The 18,169-nt window shown below is 31.1% G+C and overlaps 1 protein-coding gene across 1 annotated transcript; it reads left to right on the forward strand.

Moving 5' to 3' along the window:
* Positions 1-1,991: 1,991 nt before the first annotated feature.
* CoRest (REST corepressor) lies at positions 1,992-9,750 on the forward strand. The gene is made up of 10 exons (XM_018544585.1): positions 1,992-2,215; positions 2,695-2,763; positions 3,220-3,294; positions 3,367-3,581; positions 4,781-4,963; positions 5,650-5,760; positions 6,197-6,285; positions 6,665-6,839; positions 8,815-9,129; positions 9,642-9,750. Exons 1-10 carry the CDS (start codon positions 2,113-2,115, stop codon positions 9,723-9,725), a joined length of 1,419 nt encoding a protein of 472 aa, XP_018400087.1. The 5' UTR covers positions 1,992-2,112; the 3' UTR covers positions 9,726-9,750.
* The last annotated feature ends 8,419 nt before the right edge of the window (positions 9,751-18,169 follow it).

Here is an 18,169-nt window from a genome sequence, read left to right on the forward strand (position 1 = left end):
TACGAGAGCGCTTGCTGTTATTGGTGTATTCTTCTAGATCATCCAATCAGAATTTTAAATCTGGAAGAATATACCAATAACAGCGAGCGCTCTCGTAGCGCTCTTTTCTGCTGAATGCACCCTATGTTTCATGCGTTTACATTGCCATTTGTATCATTTGATACGCGTATCAGTTTAGTACGATACTCCTGCTTGATACGCTTTCTTCTGATTGGTCAGTCGAAAGCTTCGAAGCATTTGTAGCGCCAAGTGGACCGCACCCAATATCAATTATAAACTTTTATTCAATGGCCGTTATTAATGCTGAAATGTTAAATATTTTATACATATTTATTTATATAACACATTATATTTACATAAACATGTATGATCCGTATTTAAAACGCACTTTTATCAATTAAATACGCACTTTTATATCTGAAAAAAATATAAGTATATAACGTATTTTAAGCCCGATCTACAATTGCGTAAACGTAGTTGTAGTTGTAAGAATTGACTAATCACAGTTGTATACGAGGAGAATATTCGTCTGTCATTGGTCAATTCTTACAACTACAACCACTTACAACTACGTTTACGCAATTGTAGATCGGGCTTTAAGGGCCTGAGCACAAAGAATGGGTGCGTTCAGCGAACTCAACAGTTGAGTGAGCGCTCGCTATTATTGGTGCATTCTTCTAGATTAAAAATTCTGATTGGATGATCTAAAAGAATACACCAATAATAGCGAGCGCTCACTCAACTGTTGAATCCATTGAACGCGCCCATTGTCGTGGATTGTCGTAACAATTTTCAACAAAGGCGTAGTTTACATCGTGCAATTGATACGAGCACTAACCAGTAACTTCTAATGAATTATCTTAATTTCAGCGTTGTAAAATGGAATTTTCAGAATTGTAGAATGAGCTTAAAGCGGGGAACACAGCTCTTGCATAAAGGTGGCTTTCCATTGTCATTTCAAATGGCTCTCGAGCTGACGCTTGACGCTCATTTTCAGCGTCAAAACAGATCACATGATAAAAATTGACGAATAGCAAGCGTCATATTCGCTTGTATACTATTATTCGATAATGTGTACTATATTATTGAATAAGATATCTACATTTATTAAAAATTAAAATTAAAGTTTACTCTAAATTAGAGATATTATAAATAATAATTCAATATATGATTTCTGATAATATTATTAATCATGAAAAATAATTAAACTAATCAAAGAATAGAGATTTTGAAATATATTAGTAACAGAATAAATTTTAAAAAATAATTTAAAATAAATTGTATATTTATGTTTCTTGATAAAAATTATTATAATTATTTTAATATAATTTCTTTAAGTTGATATAATTTTTTAAATATATCCCTATAATAATCTGCTTATTCAAATAATTTAGAGTTTAAACTTTTTATTTGAAGTATATATATATATATGTATATATATAAAAAATGTTATACTACGTCGCCAATAAATTATCGTCCGCCGCCGCCAATTTTGAAATTTCCGCTGAACGCCGCTGAGCTATTTTACCTCAAACGCCACCACTGAATAAAATACAGAGAATATTAGTTCATGTAAACGTATCTTTAGTCTTCTAAGCTAAAGCTAAAAGGTTAAATCAACTTGCGAGTTGCGAATCAGTCTCGTATACGTGTGTCCACGGTCCACGGCGTTATTCGAGTGGACACGACCTCAGTTTTCTGTTGCTCCGATTTCAAACTTTTGATCGGAAGATTTGCATATAGAAAACGAGAACGGGGGAGACGCGAACGGCTTCATTCGGTGCTCGCTTTCTTTGCGAATCGTTACTACGAGAAATTTGGCCGAACCATTTTTCTCCCCAAGCACGACGCCGACCAATGAGGTCGCGCGTGGTAGCCGGCCATTTTACTTTCGCTACGATCGCGCGAAACGGCAGCTGAAGAATCTCGGTCGAATTCTCCATACTATCATGCAGTTTCGAGGAAAATCGTAAGCAGGAACAGTTGGATTCTGATACAAACACATTTCGGAAGGAACTTCATCGCATCCCGCATCCTGCCTGCTACGGCACTGACGAATCCGTACAATCTGACGCGTCGCGATCTCTGTCCGACGAGAAAATTTACGTCGCAATGGTTCTGGCAGAGAGAAATTCGGAAAATGTGCGTAACGGCCGCCGATCGCGAGGCCCCAGCCCTAATGTACAGACAGACTCGTCCAGCGAGGAGGAAGGAGGTATCGTTGATTCTCATCTCGCCATTAACTTATGATGTCCGATTATCAGGATGTTTAATCCTATATGAAAGATATTTGAGAAAACATTCTGAGTCAGAAATAATGGACAGTTTCGTATTTAAAACACGTAAAAATTCAAAGTTTTCAAATAACTCCTCGCCGTTCAAACATCTTTTGCAGTCGCGTATTTTTTGAAAAAATTTCGTTTTTTTTTTTAATTTTTATTTCTCATATGTTTTCTTTAAAGAAAATATTCTTATAATAGCGTAATAGGAATATGTCAAAATGTTACTACTTTATGTTACATATGGAAATTTTGAAGGAAAACTATTTGAAATGAATAAATGTAGAAATACTAAAACCTTTCAATCACTCATTATTACTCTTTAAAGCAAGTGCAAAAATTATACATTATGGTTATACATTATTTCTTAAACCACTATATTATTAGTTGAAATACTGAAATTTTTTTCCTAAAGTTCCAGCAGAGAAAATAAGAGTTGGACGAGATTATCAAGTTGTCGTTCCAGAATTTGTTCCTGTTAATGGTACTTCATGATTTTTATGATACTAAAAATATTAATTTCAATAATTGAGGCATTATAATTGTCTTATATACCCTATACTGAAATTTGCTTTTATACTCTAGCACTAGGGTTACCAGGTCTGTGAAACACTAATCATAATAAACTAGCAATTAAAAAAAAAAGCTTTAATTTATGCATTACAAATGTTAAAAATCTATTGTACTTTTGCAGTAATATTGGCAGTAAATATTGGAACGCAGTCTTAGAGATCCTTCTAGAGTAGGGCCACTAGCAATATTACGGACAAAGCAATCAATTTTTATATATTTTTGGACATTCTAAAAATTATCAATGTCTTGAAATTTATATCCATTCAAATTTTTTATCCTATGCTGGAGCATATATTTCAGGGCCTTATAATGCTTCTGTTAATCAATGAGTCACATAAAACTTGCTATTACTAATCATGTATTTCAGAACGTCGATTGGATCAGTGTCCTGATAGAGCGTTATTAGTTTGGTCACCTACCACGGATATACCAGATCAAAAATGTAAGCTATGAACTTAAAGAAGTCAATTAGTTTGTACAAATATTGATGACTAATACATGTTGCCTTTTTCAGTGGACGAATACATTATACTGGCTAAAGAAAAATATGGTTACAATGGAGAACAGGCACTGGGAATGTTGTTTTGGCATAAGCATAATTTGGAGCGCGCAGTTCTAGATTTGGCAAATTTTACACCATTTCCTGACGAGTGGACGGTTGAAGATAAAGTATTATTTGAGCAGGCATTCCAATTTCATGGCAAAAGTTTCCATCGCATTCGACAAATGGTGTGTTGATATATTTTATAATATTTAACTTAAGGTGATGCTGGAGTTGTTTAAAACTAGCGTTTTTAACGTTTTCGTTCCTGTCTAATTTCTTCGTAATAGTATCACAGAATAAAAATTCCTTCTCCACGATTAAAATATCCGAGCTAATATACCTGTGCCTGGTGTATATTGTGTCCAAAGCTGGAAAAAATATGAAATTACAGATTCCTTTATCCACTTTTATCTTCAGCGTTGGTCGCCATATTGAGGTTAAATGGATAATCAAATCTATGATTTCATATTTTTTCCAGCTTTGGACACAATATACACCAGGCACAGGTATATTAGCTCGGATATTTTAATCGTGGAGAAGGAATTTTTATTCTGTGATACTATTACGAAGAAATTAGACAGGAACAAAAACGTTAAAAACGCTAGTTTTAAACGACTCCAGCATCACCTTAATTATTAAGTTTCTTATTTGGTTTTTATTTGTTATCCATTCTATGAACATTCTATAAAGTTTGAAATGCATTAATATATTGAACTAATTATATTTATTTTTGAAATTGTAAGATTCTGATAATCATATTTAAACATATATAACATATTTACAACATCATTCTTTCTAAAAAAGGAGTATATTTAAAAAAAAATGAAGGTTTTGAAAATATATATTTATTTTTAAGTCAACATATATAGAAAATATATTAGATTAATTTAAAAGATTTTAACGAAATTATTGGCTCATTGCCCATATCTCTTTATATTAGATATATAGAAAAGTTATAGAAGTATATATTATATAATTTAATAAAAATATTTTAATACAAAATAAAGCAAAAATTTGTTTGTCAGCTTTATCTGGAGAAAAAATCCTATTTAAAGTTATTATATTAAAAAATTAAAAACAGTAATTGACAATTATTTATAACTAGATACTTTTTTATTGACAAAATTACAAGCAATGATTTATAATTGCAAAAATTGATAAATTACCAGTGTCATTGCAGATGCTTTGAAGTAAACATGTACATAAAATGTTTCTAAGTTTCATATATGTTCATAAAAAAAATATAATTAAATATTAAAAAAATTAATTTGTATATAATAAAAAAGAAGGATATAATAAAAGAAAATATAAGAAACTGTTTAGTCTGATTCTACATATTAAGATTAATATAAACGATTTAGTCTCAATAATTTTTTCTGTACAGCTACCTGATAAATCTATTGCAAGTCTTGTAAAATACTACTACAGCTGGAAGAAGACACGAACTAGAACGTCATTGATGGATAGGCAAGCACGTAAATTAACGAGCGGCTGCAAAGAAGGCGAAAATGGCAGCGAAAATGGAAGTGAGCTTGGCTCCAACACAGATAGCGAATCCGAAGAAAAAGTAAGAGTTCTTTAAAAATAATTTCAGCAATAAATTTGTGTGCATGCGCTCTATTCTAATATAAAAAATAATTGTTTTGTTTATTTTTTCCTTTTTCTGTCGTTTTAACATATATTATAGATAAATATAAAGGCGCGAAATCTAAAATAGAAAATAGTTAAAGTTAGACATAATTGTAGAGAATAATCCTATTTTCATTCTTTTTGTATAATTATAATAATCAATATATTAATACCTCCCTTCTTTCTTTAATTCTGTAATAAATATATTTTTTCGTGTATAAGCTTATCACTGTGGCTATTTTACACGATTATTTTGCAAACAGATATGCTATCATGGCACAAATTGGTATGAATATAAAGAATCATAACTGGAAACTTGTTATGTATGTTCCAAAAATGTATCCACACGATACCATATTATATATAATGAAAGTAGGAAAACAAAGCTATTTTATTAAAATACCAATGGTGACAAGAGAAGCTAATAGATTATTGCCATAAATATCTATATATATATAGGATACAAAATTTATAAGTAAAAAATTTCAAAATTTACAACTTTTACGTGATAATGAAATTCAATAATGACATTTAATTTATTTATAACTATTTTGCACGTAAAAATAAATAATAATTTAGTTGGACATTAAGTCGATATGTGAACGTAAATGTGGAACGTTCCAGAAATGGACGATCCACCGCGGAATACGTCGTGGAAAGAACCAAGCTGTGCCAGGAAGCCAAGGCACTGATGCTAAGGCCCCATCCGACTCGGAAAACGCCCCTCAGGTTCAGGTACTCAACCTAAACCTTACCCACTCGCATATAGTATAGTTAGCTTAGCTTTACTACTGTGTTTTGCTAATCTTCAATGTATCACGTGTATTGTTGCTACACTGGCCTATATACATATATATGTATTCTATTCTCTCGTCAAAAAATTCCTCGTGACATCAAAATTAATAAACTTAAACTGACATTTTACTGAAGAAACAAAGCAGAAAAATGCGAATTATGAAATATTTAGCATATGAAATTAGTTCTACTTACGAACAATGAGCAAATTCTAAAAAAATACAAAAATTGACTTGTTTATGGACACATCACTTTAATCAGTTTTTTCTAATTTATTCTTAGCACTCGGAGACGATAAATAATAATAAATTAAAAAACAGGAATGGGTAGGGGGGTAATCAGAATTTTTGTTTTAAAAGGGTGTTATGTGTTGTAGGGCTCGTGTAGCAATTGTGGCATCGCATGCCACAGCGTTCGTGCGACGCCCAAGGGACACGCGTGTCATAGCTGCTATCTACATTGGAGGTACAGTGAACGTAAATTAAATGTCAATGCCAATGATTGCAAACAGATAAATCTTATTATACACAACTCAATAAGCGCCGGAAAGGATATTCACATGAGAAACAAGTTAATGAAACTGAATTAATTAACGACCCTTTTTCAATGCAATAATCATAATGCTTACTTAAAATACCTCCTTTCACAGATAAACTCACATATTTGTTCGTATTTAAGCAACTAAAATTGATGAATATCCTTGAAAACTCGCTTATTCCGTATATTTTAAACTATATATATCCTTATTAATGATATTTATTTGATCTTAATGACATTGACATACAATATAGATTAGCCTCACATTCAAATTCTTAAAATCATTCTACGTTTTTTGATGGTTTAGGCGTACCGGTGTAGCAAGACCGTTAACTTCCATGCCGGGTCGTACGAATAAAAGAAAACCACCCCGGGGATTGGTTGTGAATCACGATGATTTGGCGGCATTGGCTGGTCAACCAAATCAAGCCAACAACAGTTTGCAAGCTATCGACACTGAGATCGTTAGCTTAAAACGTCAAGTATGTTAACAAGTATAAACGAACAGCCTGCAATATATAACGTGTGGATACATTTTTCTTTATTTTTTTTTGTATTGTCAAAATGAATCATGAAAGCATATGCAAACGCTCCTATTTGAAACTGCTAACAGTTAAAGTATGTGTTGTACTGAAATATTTTAAAGAAGTGTTATAAAGCAGAATAAAAGTCTCTTAGGCTTGCAAACAATACAGTGCTTTCGTGACCAATGCATTTTATTTCTTTAATTAAGGGACCTATTCTGTAACTTAATGACTCCAACGATATCGTTAAATTATCGTTGCGCAGCTATTTTGCGATATACAAAACCTGCGCGATAATGTAATGATATCGTTACAGTCGTTAAAAGTTATACAGAATAGGCCTCTAAGGCTCCTGAGTAGTCGCGGCGGCTATGTTGAAATCGTGACGTCATAAGTGAGAATGACACGTTCATTTTTGTTGCGTCCCATTTTACAATAAAGACAATTTGGATAAATGTTAACGATGAGATCGTTTTACAACATTTGTAAAAATGGGCAGAAACTATACTCTTTTCTCATTTGATAGTAAATCGTCGTAAAAGGTACGTAAAGTGAGCCTGTATTTGGCAGGAAACGTACGGTTTGACAGTTGTCGAAACGAGTTAAAAATATGCTTTATGTACGAAATTCCAAGATAAAAGGGTAATGTCTGCCCATTTTTAAGACTTTTATAAGTATGAGATAAGTCACAATTAAGGGGATCCTAAAGTCGTCTATATTACTGACTAAACCATATAATTTTTGTATTGTAAATACTTTTTTTTGTATACCGATGAGAATAAGCCATTTACGGTCAAACTGGATATTGAATGCTTTCTATTATAATTTTTCGTGTGAATTTATATACTACGTATGTAGATCCCTAAATGCGCGTCGACATTTTTTCAAACTTACAACGCAAACTAATGAACTACCGCAGTACTATCACGAGTTAAATTAACAGTTTTATTGCATCTTGGATCTTAATAATACGTTGAACGACATATTAAAGTCTATGAATAACATATTAAAAATCTGTAAATAATTGAAATATATTGCGAAAAATTTTTTTTGTCATTCACAGATTCGAAAACCCTTTTACAAGATTAAAATATATGCTTTAATACGTTCTTGTCAGATAGAATTTATACTGAAAACGATAAAAAATTTCAAAATTGAGTTCCATTTTTTAGTCAATAGTTAGTTCCACTTTGGACAACTTTGTCATGTCGTTATACGTCATAATAACATTTGTTTTATATAAAAGCTGCGCAATCTGTACTTAAAAAATAGTAGTCCACAGTCACGTAGTTTGCATGAACAAACAGCGTCGAATGCTTAGAATTAGACTTAGACAAATTTACTTATCACAAATTTACTATACGAAAATTGACAGGTAATGCAACTGTTGCGTGCATCATTGCCTGCGTGAGATATTAATGTGGTAGTATATAAAAGATATATTGATGTGTTATATGTATAACAGCAACATCTGGCGATTTCGTTAAAATTCTTTGCTTTAAGATCCCCTTAAGCATATAATGGAAATGGCACGCAACACAAACTTTTGTTGTCAAAATATCACTTTTCACGCCTATTTAGCCCTTTACCATGGCGAGGCACTGTAACACACACACACACGCACGCACGCGCACACACACACACACACACACACACACACACACACACACACACACACACCTTCGGCCCAAAAATAAGCATACGGACATGGGCTTGTACTTGCATACGTGCACGCGTCAGTTTTGCCAGGTCACCGACTAATTCAGTGTCACCACCATCAACACGGAGTTTTTTGCTGAACTCAGAAGCCTTAAACTATAATTCATTATGCTATTCATGTAACTGTATACTGTGTTCAACCATTATAGGCTTTAATTCTTACTTGTTGTAAATATTGTACTTATAGTGTTACATAATTTTTAAAATCGCACAGATACAAGCTAACAAACAACAAGTAAGCGCACTGAAGCGAAAAACAACTGATGGTATCGACCATTTACGACCGCCGGAAGTGTCGAGTCGTATAAATGCACGCTGGACAAATGATGAATTGCTATTAGCGGTTCAAGGCATTAGAAAGTACGGAAAGGATTTTGCCGCAATTGCTGAAGTTATTGGTACTAAGACTGAAGCCCATTTACGATCATTTTTCGTGAACTATCGACGAAGATATAATTTGGATGCAGTACTGAAAGAATTTGAGGCTGAAAATGGTCCCATTCTTATCGATGATGAAAAAGAAGAAAAGGTACAAAATATACTTAATATATTGTGACACAAGTTATATTATATATGTATATTCTAGTTATATAATATTAAAAGTGTACTAAGAATATTATTTTGATTACTATAAAATATTCTCTCTTCATAAAAAGATACCAAGATTTAGGGAGTAATTATACTGACTGTAATCTTATACTGCCATACTTTGTAAGAATTGACCAATCACAGTCGAGTATTCTGCTCTCATTTGATTGTAAGAGAGGAATAGTCGACTGTGATTGGTCAATTCGTACTCATTCACCTGTTGATAATACGATGAGATTAGTCAATTCTTACAGATCACAGCATACGACATATGGTTATGGTTATGGCCAGTATAAACTCCTTAAAAGAAAAGTGCTAAAAAAAGATGAATTCAAAATTAATCAAAATAAATTTTAATTGTGAACTTTTAAATTCTTTGTATTTTAATCTTCTAGTTTAAATCAATTTAATATAAATTATTGATTTAAACTAACAATTTAATGAAACTTTTAGATGGATGTTGATCAATCAAACGATACTGCAGAATCATCTCAAAAAGGAAAAGCTTCCACTGGGCCTGGACAAGCTGCTAAATAACAAATGAGTATAATTTTAAATATAAAACGAGAAAAGAATAACTGCAGGTTCAGTGATAACAATCGATAATAGGGCATTGATTAATTTTACCATTTAATCAATTTAGTTTTTTCTTTTTTTTTTAATTGTAATAATCAAGAGTGATATAGAACAAAAAATTTACTTTTAAAAATTCAAATTCAATTACATAATACAATATCTGCTCCCCAGACCAAAAGTTTAGAAATACTTTTTCAAAATTGATATTTTTTTAATTACTTATTAAAATATTTATAACAAAGTTTTTTAGACAATAAGTAATTCTTCAAATATATTAACATTTATTGGATTTTAAAAATTATTGTTAAAAAAATACATAGTTGTGGTTTTTGAATAAATGATCTTAATAAGATCACTTTTTTAAAAAGTATTTCCAAACTTTTAGAATATATATATATATGAATCGCATAGAATCTTATAAATGATAGGGCTATGGCAGAGAACGAGACGTAACATGCGTAGTCGTAACGTAAGGTAAAGCAGAGGAAAACGTAGCTGTCGTAGTAGTGACTGCCAGTGCTGCCAGTCACTACTACGACAGCTACGTTTTTCTCTGCCTTACCTTACGTTACGACTACGCATGTTACGTCTCGTTCTCTGCCATAGCCCATATTCGTGTTGCGATAATGCATTTATCATAATCTGATACTCTTATGCCTGTTTTTACTAATATAGATTAATTAAAATTTTGGTTTGACGTCATTACTGATCGGTAATTGACTTTCTATTTATTTACGTCACACAGTGGGGAAAAATGAGAAATCGTGTTCCAAAATTGTCTAGTCTTCAAATCTTAACCGATTTTAATGTTTTTTTCTTAAAGTAATTCAATTTTGAAACACAATTTCTCATTTTTCCCCACTGTGCGTCGGTTCCAAGAACTTTTTAGAATATCTGATAAATCTGCTTTAGAGAACAAAACTTGTATCTTGTGTACGACTGACGATTCGTTAGTCGTCCCAGCACCTTTGCCTTTTATTTTTTGTTTACTTTATCTTGCGCACCGCGCGTATCTTTCCAATTGATAATGTTGTGCGGTGTAAACGAAAAGTTAAACGAAATAGGCTCGGCGCTTATTAACGTGTTAATTTATAGTAATATAATCCTTTATAATTTTTAAAACTGGAAAAAGATGGAAAGTTAGTGGAATTAAGATTAAAATTAAACTGCATTAAAGTAGAAACGGGCAGTAGTGAATTATTTTATCTTTTGTATCTACAATCGGATTTTAATTATCTATTTATGTGCAAAAGATAATGTACATTGTGTATTATGCATTATGTTGAAAATATGAATTATACGTATGTTATCATATATTAAAAAATTAAAATTTTTACTAAGAACATATTTGTTATAAAAAAAACAAAGACAACCGCAAAACACTTTCACATTATGTATTATTTATAGCATGAAGATGCAACTGATACTTATTATTTTCATGTATATTACAAAAAATTTATTTTTTTGTTATATTATTTGAACTATATTATGTCAATTTTAATTAATGTGGAAAATTTGTGACAATGTTAAATGATAAAGTTGATCTCATGTGGAGAGAGAAAGAGAGAGAAAATTATGTTTAATAAATTATCTATGGAAAAATCATAGAGATGTTATGTTAAAAGAATTTTATAGACTAAAAATCATGTGTTAAAGTGTTCTAAATTAAAACGACAATTATGGAGAACATTTCAATGCTCAAATATCTTTATTCTTATCTCTATTAATATTCATATTATAACGAATTTTGCAGTGAAACTATATTCTGTCAATTTTATTGACAGACTACGCATGCTTATATCATTTGTCTTTTAACTTTTATTCTCATGATAATTTTAGATACGTTTAACATTTTTTCTTTCTTTCCTTTTCTTTTTAATAATCGTATATAATTATAGCTTTTATTCCTACCAAGTCTACATGTAGCGACAACAAACATAGCAATAGCTTGAATTTTTCGATTAATTTCTGCTTAATTAAAATATTGTGAGAATAAGTGTTATATATGATAAGAATACCAGACACTTCAATATTTTATACGTGAATTACAAATGTGATGATAACTGCACTATTCTATATGCTTGAAAGAACTTGCTTACATGCAGTAATAATGCCATAATATTACTCTATCGCATTATAACAAGCAGTAGCCAAGAAAACAGGAGATTATATCTTTCATGTTTGATAACAAATAAAATGGTAAATGTTTAGATTAGGGGACCTCTCCCCAATAGGGAAGAGTCCCCTAATCTAGACATTTACCAATAAAATATTTCATTTACTATCTAAAATGGATTATAATTAAATATTATAATTCATTACAAAATTATGATGCGAGAAATATACATATTAAATAAGTGTAGTGAAAAAAATCATCCAGATGAAGAAAAGAATAGCATTCTTATAACATGTCATAATGTTTTTACAAATCGATAACTCAAATTATCATAAAAGATGACATTTATTACCATCTAATAATTAATGTACATAATAAAATATTGATGAAAAAAAATTAGCCGATTAAGTATATTGAAAAGAGATGAAAATTACAAAAGTAAATTCACTAAGTGTATAATCAAATTATAAATATTTTAGTGAATTCGCTCACTTTTGTATTCTTCACTTCGTTTTAAGATACATAATTGACTATCAGTTTCTCTGAATGAGGAAAAGATACACACACATACACACAGCGTCTTTACAAAACAATAATGCACGCCTCCGTATTAATATTCTGATTTCTGTACAAAATCTGAGTTTTATTTCACAAATTTATTAATAAGAATAATTTAGATAGTTATGTAAGATGCATATTTTATTGAACTATAAAGTAGCTATAAAATATTGAGAGATGTTTTTGTGTGTAATATAGAATGTGTATACTTTGATCTATAACAGACTAAAATTATCTTAAAACAGTAATGTTTTGTTCAGCGTGATTCTCACATTATTATCCAAAGATTTTTTTCTCTTTACTTTTATATTCATAAACTTCTTAATTCATTTTCTCGCATGTTTCTTTTTATGTACGGCATCTGATATTTTATCCCTCAATCTTATTGTCTTTATCGCTTTCACATTTTCAGAAATTAGGTCGTTTTTATTCAGAATCACTTCTGCTTTTGTTCTCGTATTGCTTTCGGACGATTCTTTCTTGTTAAATCTATTAAGCGTACAAATTAATTCTCGGCCTTATTGACCAATTTTAACATTTATTTATAAAAACATGAATAGGAAACGTCTTGCTGGGATACTCCAAGCGTATTTGCAAGTTCTAAATTGCGTTTGGCAAGAATTCTCATTCAAAATTTCCTCCAACTCCACGTCTTCCACTTTTTTTGGTTGATCAGGTCGTTCACGATCCTCAAGGTCGAAATTTCTCTCTCGAAACTGTTGGAACTATTTTTTACATGTACTGTACGATACAGTATTCTCGCTCAAAGTCGAACAAATCATTCCTTTTGCTTCAGTTGCGTTTTTTTAAGTTGAAACGCGAAAAGAAGGCAGTGCCTCAAATGTTGCTTTTCGAACGACATCGTGTTTACTGCTGATTTTCCAAGTTATGTTCACAGGAAGATCAAGTATTGTACCCATAGACTTATAAGATAAACCCAGCATGCCTCTGTGATAGAAGTGAAGCCAGCAGAAAAAACGATGAGAGATGCAAAATATCGATGAATTCATGATTCGGTGAATCATATTCATTGTAATGGAGAAGAATAGAGATACTTCACTGTTGTTTTTGCTCTCACTCACTTTTACTGTTATGTTGGCTTCACTCTTCTATCATAAGAGCATGCTTAAGTCTATGATTGCACTTCATTTTAAAGCTAAAAGATGACACTTTAAAATGACTACAAAAGGGGGGGGAGTTCAACATAAACGGGTACTGAGGTCGCTGAAAGATAAAGGCCGATAATTAATTTGTACACCTAATAGCTGAGACTGAAACTTTAAATATGTTTCTTCACTTTTTCACAAATGTCTTTAGAATATTATTCGATTTATTTAAAATTAATTAAAATTCGATTACGTTAATGAAGAAGAACCTTAATACAATTCAATGTCTCTAGATAAATTATAATTTTACAATCTATATTACATTCTTCCTATTTATCATCAGTGATGTCAACACAATTCTTATCTATCTTTTCTTTTTAGTTTCTTAGTATATAATCATCATGTATAGCGGCAGAGATGTTTTATTAGTCCTTATTACATTTCTTTTTCTTCATTCTTCTTAATAATTTTTAGGCTCAACATCTCTATCAGTTTTTATATCATCTTGTTTCTTTGTCTTATTACGCCATAAAAATCCTAAAATTCTAAAAAAAAAAAGCTCTTTAATCCTTAAAATATATAACTATTTTTTAATCTATATTTACATATTGTATTTGCCATTTTTATATCAAAATAAAAAGAATTGCTTATCATATAATGAGATTAAAATTTTGCTATGATATAAGATAATATTTATCAACGTTTATCAGTTGACAATTTATTAATAAAACATCTCTACTACTACCACACGAAAATTATATTGCAATTTCAAAAATATAAACGTTTTAACTTCCTTGAAATTTTAATAAATCAAATTATGTTTTCAACAAAAATAGAATATAAGACTACCTAATATGATATAGTACTTCCGAATGATAAACTTGTTTTTATATTTGTCGATTTCATTGTATATTGATATAAATAAATACCGTCTCTCTCACAATATATTTATAAGTCTGTTGCACTATTAGAATCCTTCATTAAATTCAAATGAATTGTATATCTATCAGCATTTTATTACATATTCAAAAGAGATAAAAAGCTCATGCTATTGTGTATATTTTTTATGGTAAAATATAATCTAGCTAACAGGTACTCGGATCAAATTTACATTATGGATTAATTTCGGCCGTTACGATTATGGTCCAAGGTTATCCAACACTTTTGGTTCCAGTTCTTTTAGTGATAACGGTAATTGTTCCAGATATAATTACCGAAACTGAAAAGGATCAAAATTCAAACAAAGCCGGTAACTGTTACGGTAAAAGAACTTAATTTCTCTAAAGGTTAGATTTAGTCTCAAACCATTATCGGGACCGAAATTTTTCGATCCGAATCTCTGCTAGCTAATAATTTAAGTAATTAAATTACAATGTGTAAGTTTAAATTGAACAATGTATTGTAAATAAGTAATGATCGATATAAAATCTAAATTTAATGTAGTAGTAATAAGAAGACTATTAAATATAAGTATATATATGTAGGCTAAAAATTCTACAAAATTATTTAAAATATATATTAGCAAATTGACATGCGCCTGTATGAATATATGTATGCATGTGAATAAGAATAAATTTCTCATAATTCTTTGTGTGCAAGCTTCGACAGATTAGTCGTTGTTAAATAATTCGCAAACAAGATCATATTTTCCAATAATAATATTTCTGGAAATGAGTTTTCAATATACTTTGGAGCATTAATAATGGAAACTGTATTTACCGATAGTGACATATCACGCAACATGAGAAATTTTGCCAATAGTATAAAACCATAATATAAAAATGGAACACCATATAATAGCATATAGAAATCATTGTTATATTAAGAAGAAAAATATTTAATATTTGTAGTTAGTAAAATTGTTGCTCAGTATGCGAGGGCGTGCATTATCGTTGTGATTTCTGTGAAATCTAAAGTTCTCTATCGCAAAAAATCTACTTTTCCCAAGAATTAGATTCATCTGCACTTCTACGTAAATTTACAACTATTTACATACACAAATGGCGTTTTATTTATTTTCATATTAGATTTAACATTACTTTTAGGTGTAATATTTTAATGTACTCGCACAATATAATACTTTCTCTCGTCGAGAATTCGCCGAAGAAAATATGATTGAGACATATGACGATAAGGAATGCTTATTGCACTATATGAATTTTTTTTACAAGATGCGTATGCAGATTTTTCTAGATGTAAGAATTCTTCATCCTATGTAATAAATAAAAATTGTATCGATTAAACCCCTACTACATATTTGCAGTCACTTGAGATATTCGAATTAAACATGATTAATGTAAAAATTTGCGCTATCTGTTGTAGTAAGGATATTTACAAAGAAAATTAAAATTGTCTGTCATATATTAACTGCTATGATGTATATAGCGACATGGCGATTAAGAAAAAAATAGGATAAAGAATTTATAGTATAATGTGTATATGTATAAAGAGCGATGGATGCCTACAATTTAACATATTCCTTGGGATATGTGTATCGCACATTTGACTGGCTAAGTTGTACACATGTAATTATACAAAATTAAATATATCTTACGCATTGTACGAATAAAAGCATTTATTTCTCATATCTTATTTTAAGAATATAATATACGTGTAGATTGTAAGACTAAAAAATATATCTCATCTAAAATTCTTAATCTCTTTATTAAGCCGACGGCACACGATGCTTGTTTTCCTGCTAGATCGCATGCAAGGCGTTATGTTAGCAGCCGTACTGGCTACGCTGATAGAAACATGGCGTACTGCATGCTGCTGTGCGTGCTAGCATGCTAGTTTTCAATGATAGATCCGGTGCTATTTTTCTTGCGAGATTTGCTGTTAGTAGGTAAAGAATTTAGGTTAGAATATACATAAAAGGTGTATATTCAAGAAGAAGATAGTATAATTTAATATATGTTTTACACATTAATAAACAAATGAAAAACTAAGAATAAATTTATAGGAAAAATGGAAGCTACTAGAAGGCAAAGGTTAGCTGCGATTGTTCTTATGAATAGCAACTAGAGAATGGGAACAAAAAAATAAAAAAAAAGAATTTGGGCGAGAGAGTGATTAATATACGTAGAAACACAGCTCAAACTACCATAACAATGCTGCACAAAGAATTAAGATATATGTATATAATATACATATATTAATATACTTTTTATCTTATATAAAATTATACATGTGTGAAGCCATGTCTAGCAGCACTTTCATCACAGCAGCACGCAACACAGACCACAACGCAACGCGCAACGAATCTATCAGCTAAACCAGCAGAGAAACAAGCATCGTGTACCGTCGGCTTTACATATTGTTATGCCCGTTCCGTGCCGACGCCCGGTGGATCACCTTCGCTTTGAATTTTGAAAAGGAGAACGCGTTGTCTTGACAACGATGTCTTTTGTAATCACGAAGTCTGGGACTGACGCTCGTTACGTTCGGACGTGAAACGTCAGCTCCTGTCTTTCTCTGATCGCTCTGTATCTGTTCGTAATAAAGAGAGTGTTCTGTGTTCCTCCGCAATCTCTTGTGTAATCATTTCCGCGTCGCGGGAGCGCGGGCTTGCTCACGTTCGCGAATTCGGTCGTGCGGGCGTAACAATATAATTGATTTTCGATCATTCTCTACAATAAACTTATCCAGTTAAATATAATTTCTCGAGCTCGCAATAATCTTATATCAATCATTGAGGCATTTTTTAATTTAATTAAATGTTAAAATAATATTTATTGTTAAACTCGCCAATTACTTTTACCTGTATATGAAATAAAAATCGATTTTAATAATTAGAAATGCATCAAATCGTAAAATTATTGAATACTGGACATTCGAAACAAAATGTGACGAGAAGAACTTTCAAGAAGAATTTTCAATGCTGCTAACTTTAAGAAGCTAGTAGCGCGTTTCACTGGTAGAGCTAGTTCGCACTCACAAGGAACACTACCCAAGTGTGACACGCCGATTTGGCTGCAAGTTGGCACATTTTTAGAACTCGGAAAAATAATCGGTACATATTTTATTTTTATCGGCAAAGAAGAAGGTTTAAGGGTTGAAACTACCCCCTGTATTGCTCAAAAACCCCTAAATGCATAATAATATGCACGCACATATTAAGTAAAACTAATTTGGTCCGCCATTTTGAATCCTCCATTTTGAATTTTGTAAATTTTACCTCAGATTTGAAATCGGCGACCCAAAAAACCCCAAGATACCAAGTTTTATGGAAATTAGTTTTACTTAATATGTGCGTGCATATTATTATGCATTTTAGGGGTTTTTGAGCAATACAGGGGGTAGTTTCAACCCTTAAACCTTCTTCTTTGCCGATAAAAAGAAAATACGTATCGATTATTTTTCAGCCAAATCGGCGTGTCACACTTGGGTAGTGTTCCTTGTCAGTGCACATTAAGCCGTTATACACTACTCTTAATCTGATATTAAAATAAGATATCTCAATTGATAAAATGCTTATTGTGTATTTTGTCAAATAACACAATAAAATATATTGAAGATTTTGTGGTTTTAATCATTTTTTACATTTCTATTAAACATATATTTCTATATCGATTTGTGTACAAAGGCATTAAAGTACACTGAGTGCGCACTAGCTCTGCCAGTGA

The sequence above is a fragment of the Cyphomyrmex costatus genome, unplaced genomic scaffold, assembly GCF_001594065.2.
Source record: "Cyphomyrmex costatus isolate MS0001 unplaced genomic scaffold, Ccosl1.0 scaffold452, whole genome shotgun sequence".
Lineage (NCBI taxonomy): Eukaryota > Metazoa > Arthropoda > Insecta > Hymenoptera > Formicidae > Cyphomyrmex > Cyphomyrmex costatus.

Coding starts and splice junctions, on each gene's coding strand:
- CoRest (XM_018544585.1), top strand. CDS start 2,113: ATGGTTCTGGCAGAGAGAAATTCGGAAAATGTGCGTAACGGCCGCCGA. Junction 2,216..2,694: donor GTCCAGCGAGGAGGAAGGAG/GTATCGTTGATT, acceptor TTTTTCCTAAAG/TTCCAGCAGAGAAAATAAGA. Junction 5,761..6,196: donor AAAACGCCCCTCAGGTTCAG/GTACTCAACCTA, acceptor TATGTGTTGTAG/GGCTCGTGTAGCAATTGTGG.